The 14,031-nt window shown below is 67.0% G+C and overlaps 1 protein-coding gene across 3 annotated transcripts in view; it reads left to right on the top strand.

Annotated features, from left to right (window-relative positions):
- Positions 1-635: 635 nt before the first annotated feature.
- BGN (biglycan) overlaps positions 636-14,031 on the top strand; it is a 38,766-nt gene continuing 25,370 nt past the window's right edge. The window contains exons 1-7 of one of the 3 annotated variants that reach the window (XM_054014873.1): positions 636-891; positions 3,561-3,782; positions 9,089-9,204; positions 9,580-9,712; positions 10,529-10,686; positions 10,999-11,138; positions 11,847-12,173. In XM_054014873.1, the coding sequence (XP_053870848.1) occupies positions 666-891; positions 3,561-3,782; positions 9,089-9,204; positions 9,580-9,712; positions 10,529-10,686; positions 10,999-11,138; positions 11,847-12,173 (1,322 nt within the window). In that variant the 5' untranslated portion in view covers positions 636-665. Of the gene's footprint in view, positions 892-3,461; positions 3,783-9,088; positions 9,205-9,579; positions 9,713-10,510; positions 10,687-10,998; positions 11,139-11,846; positions 12,174-14,031 lie in introns of those variants that run through there. The other 2 variants (XM_054014872.1, XM_054014874.1) reach the window with 2 other exon arrangements.

The raw sequence follows: 14,031 nt of genomic DNA, 5'->3' as shown, positions 1-14,031 counted from the left end.
GAGCAGGGGGGGCTGGGAGCCAGGACTCCTGGGTTCTCTCCCGGCTCTGGGAGGGGGGTGGGGAGCTGGTGGGTTAGAACAGGGGGGGCTGGGAGCCAGGACTCCTGGGTTCTCTCCCTGGCTCTAGGAGGGGAGTGGGGCCTAGTGGGTTAGAGCAGGGGCTGGTCTGTAACCAAGTGGGGGTCTTTCCCGCTCCGTGGCATTTCCGGACTAGCCGATTGTGGGGCCAATGCCGGCTTACCACAGTCCGGGATCTGTTCCTGGCCTGGCCGTGAGGGGGCCAGGGTGTATTGGGGGCTCCCTCCGGCCCAGCCCCCCGTTCCCTGACAGGAGCTGGCTGTGTGCGGACAGACAGGGGCCCATTCATCCCAATTCCCCAGCGCCTGGGCCTGGCCAAGGCTAGTGGGCTGCTCCCAGGCTCTGGACAAAAGGGCCCTGTCTCTCCGGGGCCAGATCCCTGCCAGCCTGCAGCGCACGTGGCGGCTGGGCCTGGGGAGGAGCCAAGGCCAATTTACACCGGGCGTGGGGGAATCCGGCTGGGGGGTGTTTGCTTATGGGCTAAGGCGTGCGGCTAAGGGGGAGCATGGGGGGAGGCCGGACACGGGGCCCCTGGGCTGGGCCATCCAGCAGTCAGCTGCTGGCAGGGGAGTTGGCCGGCTGCAGCCATGAAACTGGTGCTGTTGCTGGCCCTCATCCTCTGGGTTCAGGCCGGGGGGGCTAGCAGGGGGGCCCCCAAGATGCCCTCCAAGGAGCTGAGCCCCCCATCTGCTCTGGGTCCCAAAAACCATAGCTCCCCATCTGCTCCCCTCCCTGAGGACCCAGCCCTCACAAGCGGCCCCCCAGAGAAGCTGAGCGCCCAGGATCCAGCCCCACAACTGAGCCCCATGGAGGGTGAGTCTGGGGGTGGGAATGGGGAGATGGGGGGGGTTAGGGAGGCAGAGAGAAGGGGTAGGGGTAGATGGAGGGATAGAAGGGGGATGTGGCGGGGTGGGGATGAGGGGGCAGGTGGGTGGAGAGGGACGGAGGGGAGCAGGTGGGTGGGGAGAGGCGGGTGGGGATGGTCAGAGGGGGCAGATAGGGGGGGTCGGAGGGGAGCAGGCAGATGGGGAGGGATGGAGGGGGAGAGGCGGGTGGGGAGGGACGGTTGGCTGTCCCTGCCCTATGCCATATCTCACCCCTTGACGCAGGGGGAGGGCTGAGGGACTTGACACCCCCCAGCCACCTCTGTCCCCCCCTCACTGACCCCCTTCCCTTTCCAGGCCCCAGCCGGGGGAAGGTGGAGGCGCCTTGTGGGGCGCCGGAGTGAGGGAAGGTGGCCCTGGAGGCACGGCAGGATGGGGCCAAGGTCCTAGGGACCCAGCGGGGGGTCCCTGCCTGGCAAGGAGACAGGGCTCCCTGCCACTGCCAGGAACAACAGCCCCAGTGCTGGCGTGGGGCAGGACACCGGGGTCCCCAGGAGAGCCGGGAAAGGTGGGGGGAAGCAGGGAGGGAGGCTGGCATCGGTGGGAGATGGGGTCCTGCTACCTACAATGGCCCTGGCCCTGTTGACCGGAGTTGGAGGTGGGCAAAACGCAGCCTCCCCCTGCCTGGCGCTGAGGACTCTGGCTGGGGTGCAGGTTCGAACCCCCCTGCTGCTGGCTGGCACCGTTCTAGGGGGAGAGAGACCCAGAGTGGCCGCTGGGGGTGTGTGTGTGCGGTAACCACTGCTCCCCCCCCCCCGGCCCCACTGGGGTCCGCCCTCGACGCGGCTCCTGCATTTGTGTTACAAGGGGGTGGCTGGAAAATCTCCCCAAAACCTCTGGTAGTCATTTCTGGGCAGCCCCTTTGGGTGGATGGCCGGGGCAGGGCCCGGGCCGGGAAGGCTGGTTTGTGATCATGACCGGCGCCGTGGAGCGGGGACATGGCCAGCCAGGCAGAGCCGGCTCGGGGGGGTTCGACACCGGAGTGGGACCCCCCCTCCCCTCTGCATTGACATCATTCAAATGGCTGACAATGAACTAGTACCTTGGTCTGTCCCGCTTCATCCCGTGGAGATCGGGGCTGCTGCCGATTTCAACTCTTGGGGGGAGAACGGGGGTGTCAAGCGGGTGGGGGAGAAGCGGAAGCGTTAGAACAGTTCAAACACACGCACCAGCCACCTTCTCACTTCCTTCCATGCGCCTCGCCAGGGGCCAGTAGGGTTACCATATGTCCGGATTTTCCCGGACATGTCCGGCTTTTTGGTCCTCAAATCCCCGTCCGGGAGGAAATTCCAGAAAGCCGGACATGTCCGGGAAAATAGGGAGGGGTCGTGGGGTTTGGGTCTGGGCTGGAGCCACTGGGACCGGGGCTGGGGGTGCTCGGCCGCCGGCCGGCGCCACTCGCCCAGGGTCGGGGCCCGTCCGGAGCCGCTCGGTCAGAACCGGGGCCCGAGCCAGGCTGGAGCCGCTAGGACCAGGGCTAGGGGTGCTCGGCCAAGGCCGGGGGCCAGTGCCCCGGGGCCTGAGCCGAGCTGGAGTCGCTAGGGCCGGGGCCGCCGGGGCTGGGGCGGGCTGGAGCCGCTCGGCCAGGGCCGGTCGCCGGAGGGAGCTGCTTGGCGGGGGGGGAGGCAGACTGGGCAGCGCCTCCTACCGCTCCCCCCCCGCCCCGGCTTACCTGCTGCTTGCCTAGGAGGAGCAGGGGGTGGGGCGTTCAGGGGAGGGGGCAGAGTTGGGGCGGGGCCGGGGCCCTGTGGAGTGTCCTCTTTTTGTTGTATTATAATATGGTAACCCTAGGGGCCAGGCCAGTCCCCCACCCCCTGCACCGGAAACACTGACCTCAGCCCCCCATGCGTCCATGCTCCCATTTCCTGACATTCCCCAGCTTTCCGATGGCGGCCAAAACGATATTTTAATCAACTTTTTGGAAGTGCCACCACCCCAAAAATCAGCTCTGCCCAGGGTGCCCCCCCCGGGGTTCTGTCCCCACAAAATACCCCCTCTCGGGGTTCCCATCCCCCAGGGTGCCGCCTGTCACGGAGTGTGGGGGACTCAGGGCCCTGCACCCCCGGCTTCCTGCGATTCACCATGACTCTCAGCCAGCCAGTAAAGCAGAAGGTTTATTTAGACGACAAGAACACAGTCCAAGACAGGTCTTGCAGGCACAGACAACAGGATCCCCCCCCAAGTTAGGTCCATCTTGTAGTCCCAGGGCACCCCAGCCCCCTCGGGAGGTCAGAGCCCGGTCTGCCTCCCAGCCATATCACCAGCCAGCCCTGGAAAACTCTCCCTTCAGCGACCCCTCCCACAGCCTTTGTTCAGTTCCCGGGCAAAGGTGTCACCTGGCCTCCAACCCCTTCCTGGGTTCTCATGTTACACGCTCAGGTATTCGCCTTCGGGCAGACTCCCATCCCCCGATGCAGACTATCCCAGCCACACTCCCCTGTCAGCATTCACAGACCACAGTCAGAACAGGCCCAGTTCGTCACACCGCCTCTCTGGGGTTCTGTCCCCCCAGAATATCCCCCTCTTGGGGGTCCCGTCCCTCAGGGTGCTGCCTCTCGGGGGTCCTGTCCCCATGGATGACTCTGTCTTGCTCCACAGGGCAGCTGGTGCTGGGGAAGGGGCCACCCCCCTGGCGGAGCAATGCCCCCCGGCTGCAGAGGGGCAGAGCCCGGCCAGGCGCGCAGCTCGAGGGGGGACCCATCATGCCCTCACTGCCCACCACCTGCCTCCTCTCCGAGTCGGCCATCGCCTGCAGCAACGTCCACATGAAGCAGGTGCCAGCGCTGAGCGACCCTGGGCTGAAAATGCTCTACCTGGCAGGTGAGACCCCACGGCTGGGGGGACGGGGACTGGGCGGGCGGGGAGTGGGGAGCAGCTGGGTATGGGGGGCAGAGCCAGTCCATCTCCTGTACGCTCACCCCGCCCCTCGATCCATCCCCCCGTCCATGTCTGTCCCCCCCTCCATCCGTCCCCAGCCACATCCACCTTCCGTCCGTCCATCCCCAGCCACGTCCAGCCTCCATCCGTCCATCCATCCATCAGCCCCATGAACCCCTCCATCCGTCCCCAGCCACGTCCACCTTCCGTCCGTCCATCCATCCCCAGCCACGTCCAGCCTCCATCCGTCCATCCATCACCCCCCATGAACCCCTCCATCCGTCCCCAGCCACGTCCACCTTCCGTCCGTCCATCCATCCATCCCCAGCCATGTCCAGCCACCATCCATCCCCAGCCACGTCCAGCCTCCGTCCGTCCATTCATCCATCACCCCCATGAACCCCTCCATCCGTCCCCAGCCACGTCCACCTTCCGTCCGTCCATCCATCCCCAGCCACGTCCACCTTCCATCCATCCATCCATCCATCCATCCATCCATCCCCAGCCACGTCCAGCCTCCATCCGTCCATCCATCCATCACCCCCATGAACCCTTCCATCCGTCCCCAGCCACGTCCACCTTCTGTCCGTCCATCCATCCATCCCCAGCCATGTCCAGCCTCCGTCCATCCCCAGCCACGTCCACCTTCCATCCACCCATCCGTTCATGCCCAGCCACGTCCAGCCTCCGTCCGTCCATCCATCCATCACCCCCATGAACCCCTCCATCCGTCCCCAGCCACGTCCACCTTCCATCTGTCCATCCATCCATCACCCCCATGAACCCCTCCATCCGTCCCCAGCCACGTCCACCTTCCGTCCGTCCATCCATCCATCCCCAGCCATGTCCAGCCTCCGTCCATCCCCAGCCACGTCCACCTTCCATCCACCCATCCGTTCATGCCCAGCCACGTCCAGCCTCCGTCCGTCCATCCATCCATCACCCCCATGAACCCCTCCATCCGTCCCCAGCCACGTCCACCTTCCATCTGTCCATCCATCCATCACCCCCATGAACCCCTCCATCCGTCCCCAGCCATGTCCACCTTCCGTCCGTCCATCCATCCATCCCCAGCCATGTCCAGCCTCCGTCCATCCCCAGCCACGTCCACCTTCCATCCATCCATCCATCCATCCGTCCATCCCCAGCCACGTCCAGCCTCCATCCGTCCATCCATCCATCACCCCCATGAACCCCTCCATCCGTCCCCAGCCACGTCCACCTTCTGTCCGTCCATCCATCCATCCCCAGCCACGTCCACCTTCCATCCATCCATCCATCCATCCATCCATCCCCAGCCACGTCCAGCCTCCATCCGTCCATCCATCCATCACCCCCATGAACCCTTCCATCCGTCCCCAGCCACGTCCACCTTCTGTCCGTCCATCCATCCATCCCCAGCTATGTCCAGCCTCCGTCCATCCCCAGCCACGTCCACCTTCCATCCATCCATCCACCCATCCGTTCATGCCCAGCCACGTCCAGCCTCCGTCCGTCCATCCATCCATCACCCCCATGAACCCCTCCATCCGTCCCCAGCCACGTCCACCTTCCGTCCGTCCATCCATCCATCCCCAGCCATGTCCAGCCTCCGTCCATCCCCAGCCACGTCCACCTTCCATCCATCCATCCATCCATCCGTCCATCCCCAGCCACGTCCAGCCTCCATCCGTCCATCCATCCATCACCCCCATGAACCCCTCCATCCGTCCCCAGCCACGTCCACCTTCCGTCTGTCCGTCCATCCCCAGCCACGTCCACCCTCCGTCCATCCCCAGCCACGTCCACCTTCCATCCATCCATCCATCCGTCCATCCCCAGCCACGTCCAGCCTCCGTCCGTCCATCCATCCATCACCCCCATGAACCCCTCCATCTGTCCCCAGCCACGTCCACCTTCCATCTGTCCATCCATCCATCACCCCCATGAACCCCTCCATCCGTCTCCAGCCACGTCCACCTTCCGTCCGTCCATCCATCCCCAGCCACGTCCAGCCTCCGTCCATCCCCAGCCACGTCCACCCTCCGTCCATCCATCCATCCGTCCATCCCCAGCCATGTCCAGCCTCCGTCCGTCCATCCATCCATCACCCCCATGAACCCCTCCATCCGTCCCCAGCCACGTCCACCTTCCGTCCATCCGTCCATCCCCAGCCATGTCCAGCCTCCATCCATCCCCAGCCACGTCCAGCCTCCGTCCGTCCATCCATCCATCATCCCCATTAACCCCTCCATCCGTCCCCAGCCACGTCCACCTTCCGTCCATCCGTCCGTCCATCCCCAGCCACGTCCAGCCTCCATCCGTCCATCCATCCATCACCCCCATGAACCCCTCCATCCGTCCCCAGCCACGTCCACCTTCTGTCCGTCCATCCATCCATCCCCAGCCATGTCCAGCCTCCGTCCATCCCCAGCCACGTCCACCTTCCATCCATCCATCCGTTCATCCCCAGCCACGTCCAGCCTCCGTCCATCCATCCATCCATCACCCCCATGAACCCCTCCATCCGTCCCCAGCCACGTCCACCTTCCGTCCGTCCGTCCATCCATCCATCCCCAGCCATGTCCAGCCTCCGTCCATCCCCAGCCACGTCCACCTTCCATCCATCCATCCGTTCATCCCCAGCCACGTCCAGCCTCCGTCCATCCATCCATCCATCACCCCCATGAACCCCTCCATCCGTCCCCAGCCACGTCCACCTTCCGTCCGTCCATCCATCCATCCCCAGCCATGTCCAGCCTCCGTCCATCCCCAGCCACGTCCACCTTCCATCCATCCATCCATCCGTCCATCCCCAGCCACGTCCAGCCTCCATCCGTCCATCCATCCATCACCCCCATGAACCCCTCCATCCGTCCCCAGCCACGTCCACCTTCCGTCTGTCCGTCCATCCCCAGCCACGTCCACCCTCCGTCCATCAACAGCCACGTCCACCTTCCATCCATCCGTCCATCCCCAGCCACGTCCAGCCTCCGTCCGTCCATCCATCCATCACCCCCATGAACCCCTCCATCTGTCCCCAGCCACGTCCACCTTCCGTCTGTCCGTCCATCCCCAGCCACGTCCACCTTCCATCTGTCCATCCATCCATCCATCACCCCCATGAACCCCTCCATCCGTCCCCAGCCACGTCCACCTTCCGTCCGTCCGTCCATCCATCCCCAGCCACGTCCAGCCTCCGTCCATCCCCAGCCACGTCCACCCTCCGTCCATCCATCCATCCGTCCATCCCCGGCCATGTCCAGCCTCCGTCCGTCCATCCATCCATCACCCCCATGAACCCCTCCATCCGTCCCCAGCCACGTCCACCTTCCGTCCATCTGTCCATCCCCAGCCACGTCCAGCCTCCATCCGTCCATCCATCCATCACCCCCATGAACCCCTCCATCCGTCCCCAGCCACGTCCACCTTCCGTCCGTCCGTCCATCCATCCCCAGCCATGTCCAGCCTCCGTCCATCCCCAGCCACATCCACCTTCCGTCCATCCGTCCATCCCCAGCCACGTCCAGCCTCCATCCGTCCATCCATCCATCACCCCCATGAACCCCTCCATCCGTCCCCAGCCACGTCCACCTTCCGTCCGTCCGTCCATCCATCCCCAGCCATGTCCAGCCTCCGTCCATCCCCAGCCACGTCCACCTTCCGTCCATCCCCAGCCACGTCCAGCCTCCATCCGTCCATCCATCCATCACCCCCATGAACCCCTCCATCCGTCCCCAGCCACGTCCACCTTCCGTCCGTCCATCCATCCCCAGCCATGTCCAGCCTCCGTCCATCCCCAGCCACGTCCACCTTCCATCCATCCCCAGCCACGTCCAGCCTCCGTCTGTCCATCCATCCATCACCCCCATGAACCCCTCCATCCGTCCCCAGCCACGTCCACCTTCCGTCCATCCGTCCGTCCATCCCCAGCCACGTCCAGCCTCCATCCGTCCATCCATCCATCACCCCCATGAACCCCTCCATCCGTCCCCAGCCACGTCCACCTTCCGTCCGTCCATCCATCCATCCCCAGCCATGTCCAGCCTCCATCCATCCCCAGCCACGTCCAGCCTCCGTCCGTCCATCCATCCATCATCCCCATGAACCCCTCCATCCGTCCCCAGCCACGTCCACCTTCCGTCCATCCGTCCGTCCATCCCCAGCCACGTCCAGCCTCCATCCGTCCATCCATCCATCACCCCCATGAACCCCTCCATCCGTCCCCAGCCACGTCCACCTTCCGTCCATCCATCCATCCCCAGCCACGTCCATCCTCCATCCATCTATCCGTCCATCCCCAGCCACGTCCAGCTTCCGTCCGTCCATCCCCAGCCATGTCCAGCCTCCGTCCATCTATCCATCCCCAGCCACGTCCACCTTCCGTCCATCCGTCCGTCCATCCCCAGCCACGTCCAGCTTCCGTCCGTCCATCCATCCATCCATCACCCCCCATGAACCCCTCCATCCGTCCCCAGCCACGTCCACCTTCCGTCCGTCCATCCATCCCCAGCCACGTCCAGCCTCTGTCCATCCCCAGCCACGTCCACCCTCCGTCCATCTATCCGTCCATCCCCAGCCACGTCCAGCTTCCGTCCGTCCATCCCCAGCCATGTCCAGCCTCCGTCCATCTATCCATCCCCAGCCACGTCCACCTTCCGTCCATCCGTCCGTCCATCCCCAGCCACGTCCACCCTCCGTCCGTCCATCCCCAGCCACGTCCAGCCTCCGTCCATCTGTCCGTCCATCCATCACTCCTCATGAACCCGTCCACACGTCCCCCAGGGTTGGAGACGAGAGGCCGGGGCTGTGGCAGGGGGCGAGGGTTGGGGGCAAGGGGCGAGGGGCTGGTGCTGGGGGCGAGGGGCCGGGGACAAGGGACGAGGGTCCGGGGTGAGAGGCCAGGGCTGGGGGCGAGGGGCCAGGGACAAGGGACGAGGGTTGGTGGCGAGAGGCGAGGGCTGGGGGCGAGATTCCAGGGCCGGGGCTGGGGACAAGGGACGAGGGCTGGGGGCGAGGGGCCGGGGACAAGGGGTCCATTTGTAGCAGTGAGGTGCATTCACCCCAGACAGTTCCCCAAGGGGCGTGGCCACGTCTCCAGCTGATGTGCTAGGGATCCGGGGGGGGGGGGGGCGGTCTCTGGCCTGCTGGACTGGGGTCAAGCCTGATCATGGCAACACTCCCGCCTGGCCATGGGATCCGGGCTCCATCCCCAGACACCCTCAGCTCCAGGGCTGGGCGGGAAGCTAATCGCCCATCCGCATCCCCAGACAACGAGATCTCCCGGCTGCCACGCGGGGCCTTTGCGGGGCTCCCCAACCTGCAGTGGGTGGATCTCAGCAAGAACCAGCTGGACTCCAAGGGCCTGCACCCCAAGGCCTTCCAGGTGGGTGAACAGCAGCACTGGCCCCCCACTCCCCATGGCTTCTCACCCACACGGCACCCTGGGGAGAGAACCCAGGAGTCCTGGCTCCCAGCCCCCCCCGCTCTACGCCACCAGTCCCCACTCCCCTCCCAGAGTCGGGGAGAGAACCCAGGAGTCCTGGCTCCCAGCCCCCCTGCTCTAACCACCAGCCCCCACTCCCCTCCCCTAGCCGGGGAGAGAACCCAGGAGTCCTGGCTCCCAGCCCCCCCCGCTCTACGCCACCAGCCCCCACTCACCGCCCAGAGCTGGGGAGAGAACCCAGGAGTCCGGGCTCCCAGCCCCCCTGCTCTAACCACCGGACCCCCTCCCCATACACTCCCCCCCCACACACACCAGAACCTGACCCAGCTGAAGCGGCTGAATCTGGATGGGAACCGTCTCAGGAGGATCCCGGTGCTGCCCCCGTCCCTGCTGGAGCTCAAAGTGAACGACAACAGGCTCCAGGGCCTGCAGAGAGACACCTTCCGAGGTGAGACGGGCCCCGGGGACCCTCCCTGGGAATAAGCCAATGCCTGGGGTCTCCCCGGCGCAAGGGGGTCTGGGAGCCAGGACTCCTGGGTTCTCTCCCCGGCTCTGGGAGGGGAGTGGGGGCTGGAGGTTAGAGCAGGGGGGGGCTGGGAACCAGGACTCCTGGGTTCTCTCCCCGGCTCTGGGAGGGGAGTGGGGGCTGGTGGGTTAGAGCAGGGGGGGCTGGGAGCCAGGACTCCTGGGTTCTCTCCCCAGCTCTGGGAGGGGAGTGGGGGCTGGTGGGTTAGAGCAGGGGGGGCTGGGAGTCAGGACTCCTGTGTTCTCTCCCCAGCTCTGGGAGGGGAGGGGGGGCTGGTGGTTAGAGCAGGGGTCTGGGAGCCAGGACTCCTGGGTTCTCTCCTGGCTCTGGGAGGGCAGTGGGGGCTGGTGGTTAGAGCTGGGGGGCTGGGAGCCAGGACTCCTGGGTTCTCTCCTGGCTCTGGGAGGGCAGTGGGGGCTGGTGGTTAGAGCAGGGGGAGTGGGAGCCAGGACTCCTGGGTTCTCTCCTGGCTCTGGGAGGGGAGTGGGGGCTGGTGGTTAGAGCAGGGGGGGCTGGGAGCCAGGACTCCTGGGTTCTCTCCTGGCTCTGGGAGGGCAGTGGGGGCTGGTGGTTAGAGCTGGGGGGCTGGGAGCCAGGACTCCTGGGTTCTCTCCTGGCTCTGGGAGGGCAGTGGGGGCTGGTGGTTAGAGCAGGGGGAGTGGGAGCCAGGACTCCTGGGTTCTCTCCCAGCTCAGGGGGTGTTCGGGGGTTCACCCCAAGGCCCCCGTCTCTCGGCAGGGCTCGATAGGCTGTTGACCCTGGAGCTGGAAGGAAACGACCTGCATGACGGGAACGTGATCCCAACGTCCTTCGCAGCCTTGCACGGACTCATGTACCTGCGGCTGGATCGGAACCGGTTCCGGGCCATCCCCTCAGGCCTGCCCTCCACCCTGCAGGTCAGCCTGGGAACCCAGGGCCACGGCCCCCTGCCCCATCCCGGGTCTCCATGTGGCAGCCGTCAAGTGCTGGGGGGCTCTCTGGGGTGGAGTTAAAGTGAAGGTGTCAGAGTGTTTATGGGGCAGTGTTAAGATGACAGGAAGGGGTGTCTCTGGGGTGGATTTAAGGTACTGTGGGCCTCTGTGGGACAGAGTCAAGGTGAAGCTGCAGGGGTTTTCTGAGAGGCAGAGTCAAGGTGAAAGTGCTGGGAGTTTCTGGCGGGCAGAGTTAAGGTGAAGAGAGGGGGGGCCGTAACCCCGAGCTTTCCCCAGGAGCTGCATCTCGACTCCAATCACATTGAGGAGGTGCGGGAGGGGCTGCTCAACAAGACCCTGAACCTCAGCGTCCTGGTTCTGAGCAACAACAGGCTCCAGGAGGATGGGATTGCGCCACGGGCTTGGATCGACCTCCCGTGAGTCACCCTGCGGTGCTGGAGAACCCCGGCTTCCGGCTCCCACCCCCCTCCCCTCCCAGAGCCGGGCAGAGAACCTCGGTGTCTGGGCTCCCAGCCCCCTCCCCGAGCCAGGGAGAGAACCCAGGTGTCCGGCTCCCAGCCCCCCTCCCCTCCCAGAGCATGGGAGAGAACCCCGACGTCCGGCTCCCAGCCCCCCTCCCCTCCCCGAGCCGGGAGAGAACCCCGGCGTCCGGCTCCCAGCCCCCGTCCCCTCCCTGAGCCGGGGAGAGAACCCCGGCATCTGGGCTCCCAGCCCCCTCCCCTCCCAGAGCACGGGAGAGAACCCCGGCGTCCGGGCTCCCAGCCCCCTCCCCGAGCCGGGAGAGAACACTGGCGTCCAGCTCCCAGCCCCCCTCCCCTAGCACGGGCGAGAACCCCGGCGTCTGGCTCCCAGCCCCCCTCCCCTCCCAGAGCCGGGGGGAGAACCCAGGCGTCCGGCTCCCAGCCCCCCTCCTCTCCCAGAGCACGGGAGAGAACCCCGGCGTCTGGGCTTCCAGCCCCGCTCCCCTCCCCGAGCCGGGGAGAGAACCCAGGCGTCCGGCTCCCAGCCCCCCTCCCCTCCCAGAGCTGGGGAGAGAACCCCGGCGTCTGGGCTCCCAGCCCCCTCCCCTCCCAGAGCCTGGGAGAGAACCCCGGCGTCCTAATCCCAGCCCCCCTCCCCTGCAGGAAGCTGGAGTCCCTGGACCTCTCCTACAACCGACTGGTGCACGTGCCGTCCTTCCTGCCGCGCCGGCTGCGCCAACTGACGCTGCACCACAACCGCATCGAGCGCATCCCGGGCTATGTCTTCGCCCACCTGCGCCCGGGGCTGGAGTTCCTGCACCTCTCTCACAACCGCCTGCGGGCTGAGGGCGTCCATGCCACCTCCTTCGCCGGGCTGGGCCGCTCGCTGGCCGAGCTGCTCCTGGACCACAACCGGCTGCAGGCCGTGCCCCGCGGGCTGCTGGGCCTCAAGGGGCTGCAGGTCCTGCGGCTGAGTCACAACCTCATCAGGTAGGGCAGAGAACCCCGGCGTCCGGGCCCCGCCACCCCCGTTCTAACCCACCAGCCCCCACTGCGCACCCAGAGCCGGGCAGAGAACCCCGGCGTCCGGGCCCCGCCACCCCCGTTCTAACCCACCAGCCCCCACTGCGCACCCAGAGCCGGGCAGAGAACCCCGGCGTCCGGCCCCCGCCACCCCCGTTCTAACCCACCAGCCCCCACTGGGTACCCAGAGCCGGGCAGAACCCCGGCGTCCGGTCCCCGCCACCCCCGTTCTAACCCACCAGCCCCACTGCGCACCCAGAGCCGGGCAGAGAACCCCGGCGTCCGGCCCGCGCCACCCCCGCTCTAACCCACCAGCCCCACTGCGCACCCAGAGCCGGGCAGAGAACCCCGGCGTCCAGCCCGCGCCACCCCCGCTCAAACCCACCAGCCCCACTGCGCACCCAGAGCCGGGCAGAGAACCCCGGCGTCCGGCATCCGCCAGCCCCGCTCTAACCCACCAGCCCCACTGCGCACCCAGAGCCGGGCAGAGAACCCCGGCGTCCGGGCCCCACCAACCCCGCTCTAACCCACCAGCCCCCACTGCGCACCCAGAGCCAGGCAGAGAACCCCGGCGTCCGGTCCCCGCCACCCCCGCTCTAACCCACCAGCCCCACTGCGCACCCAGAGCCGGGCAGAGAACCCAGGCGTCCGGCCCGCGCCACCCCTGCTCTAACCCACCAGCCCCACTGCGCACCCAGAGCCGGGCAGAGAACCCAGGCGTCCGGCCCCCACCACCCGCGCTCTAACCCACCAGCCCCACTGCGCACCCAGAGCCGGGCAGGGAACCCAGGCGTCCTGGAGCCCAGCCGGCGCTGTAGCCGCGTGCCCCAGCGCTGGGAGCCAGCCCCTCACCCCGTCTCCCCTGCAGGCAGGTGCCACTGAACGCGCTGTGTGACACGCGCCTGGCCGAGGACTCCAGCCTGGTCTCCATGCGCCTGGAGCAGAACCTGATCGACCCGCGGCGCATCCCGCCCACAGCCTTCTCCTGCATCCGGGCCTACCACAGCGTGGTGCTGCACCCGCAGCGTGGCCGGGCCTAGGGGCGCCGGGACCCCGGGGCTGTCACAGGGCAGCCGGGCCTAGGGGTGCCGGGACCCCGGGGCTGTCACAGGGCAGCTGGGCCTAGGGGCGCCAGGACCCCGGGCCTGTCACAGCGCGGCTGGGCCTAGGGGCGCCGGGACCCCGGGCTGGGGGCTCCACAAGGCCCTGCTCGGTGAGCTGGCCGAGTTGCTGCTGTCCCATCCATGCCCCTTGTCCAGCTGTCTGCCCCCCCGCCATCCGTCTGTCTGTCACTCAGGCGGGGGTCTCTGGAGCCTCCCTTCCCCAGGCCCGCCCCGCTCGGGCTGGGAATACAATGGGGGACCCCTGGTGCTGTCCCCTCCTTGGCTGATAAACGGGCCTGCCGGGCGCGGCAGCCAAGCCTCGATGTGTGGATTTGTGCCGTGTGGGCGAGGGGGGGCTCGCAGGCTGGGCTGGGCCCCCGGACGCCTGGGTTCCGAGTGCGGCACCAGGACTCAGTTTCCCAGCCTGGGGGATTTGTCCGGCCAGCGCTGCCGTTATCCCGCTGGGGGGGGTGTCCCGGTCGAGCACCAGGCTTTTCCCTACAAGTTGGGGACTTGGCCGGCCAGCCAGGGGCTCCCTCTCCCCTACCCCCCGCTGTGCCCGCCACATCTCTGGGTGAGCCGGCATTCGAGTGTGCCCAGGCACAAGGCACCGGCTCCCTCCCCGTTTTCTGTCTGCCCCACCTGCGGCCGAGGGCATGCTCGGCTTTATCCGCCACTTGGGGGGCAGCTGGGGGGCAGGGGCCTGGAGGGATGGGCGCAGC

Source organism: Malaclemys terrapin, assembly GCF_027887155.1.
Source record: "Malaclemys terrapin pileata isolate rMalTer1 chromosome 20 unlocalized genomic scaffold, rMalTer1.hap1 SUPER_20_unloc_1, whole genome shotgun sequence".
Classification (NCBI taxonomy): domain Eukaryota; kingdom Metazoa; phylum Chordata; order Testudines; family Emydidae; genus Malaclemys; species Malaclemys terrapin.
Note: the sequence above shows the minus strand (reverse complement) of the source record. Positions and strands in the feature narration are given on the sequence as shown.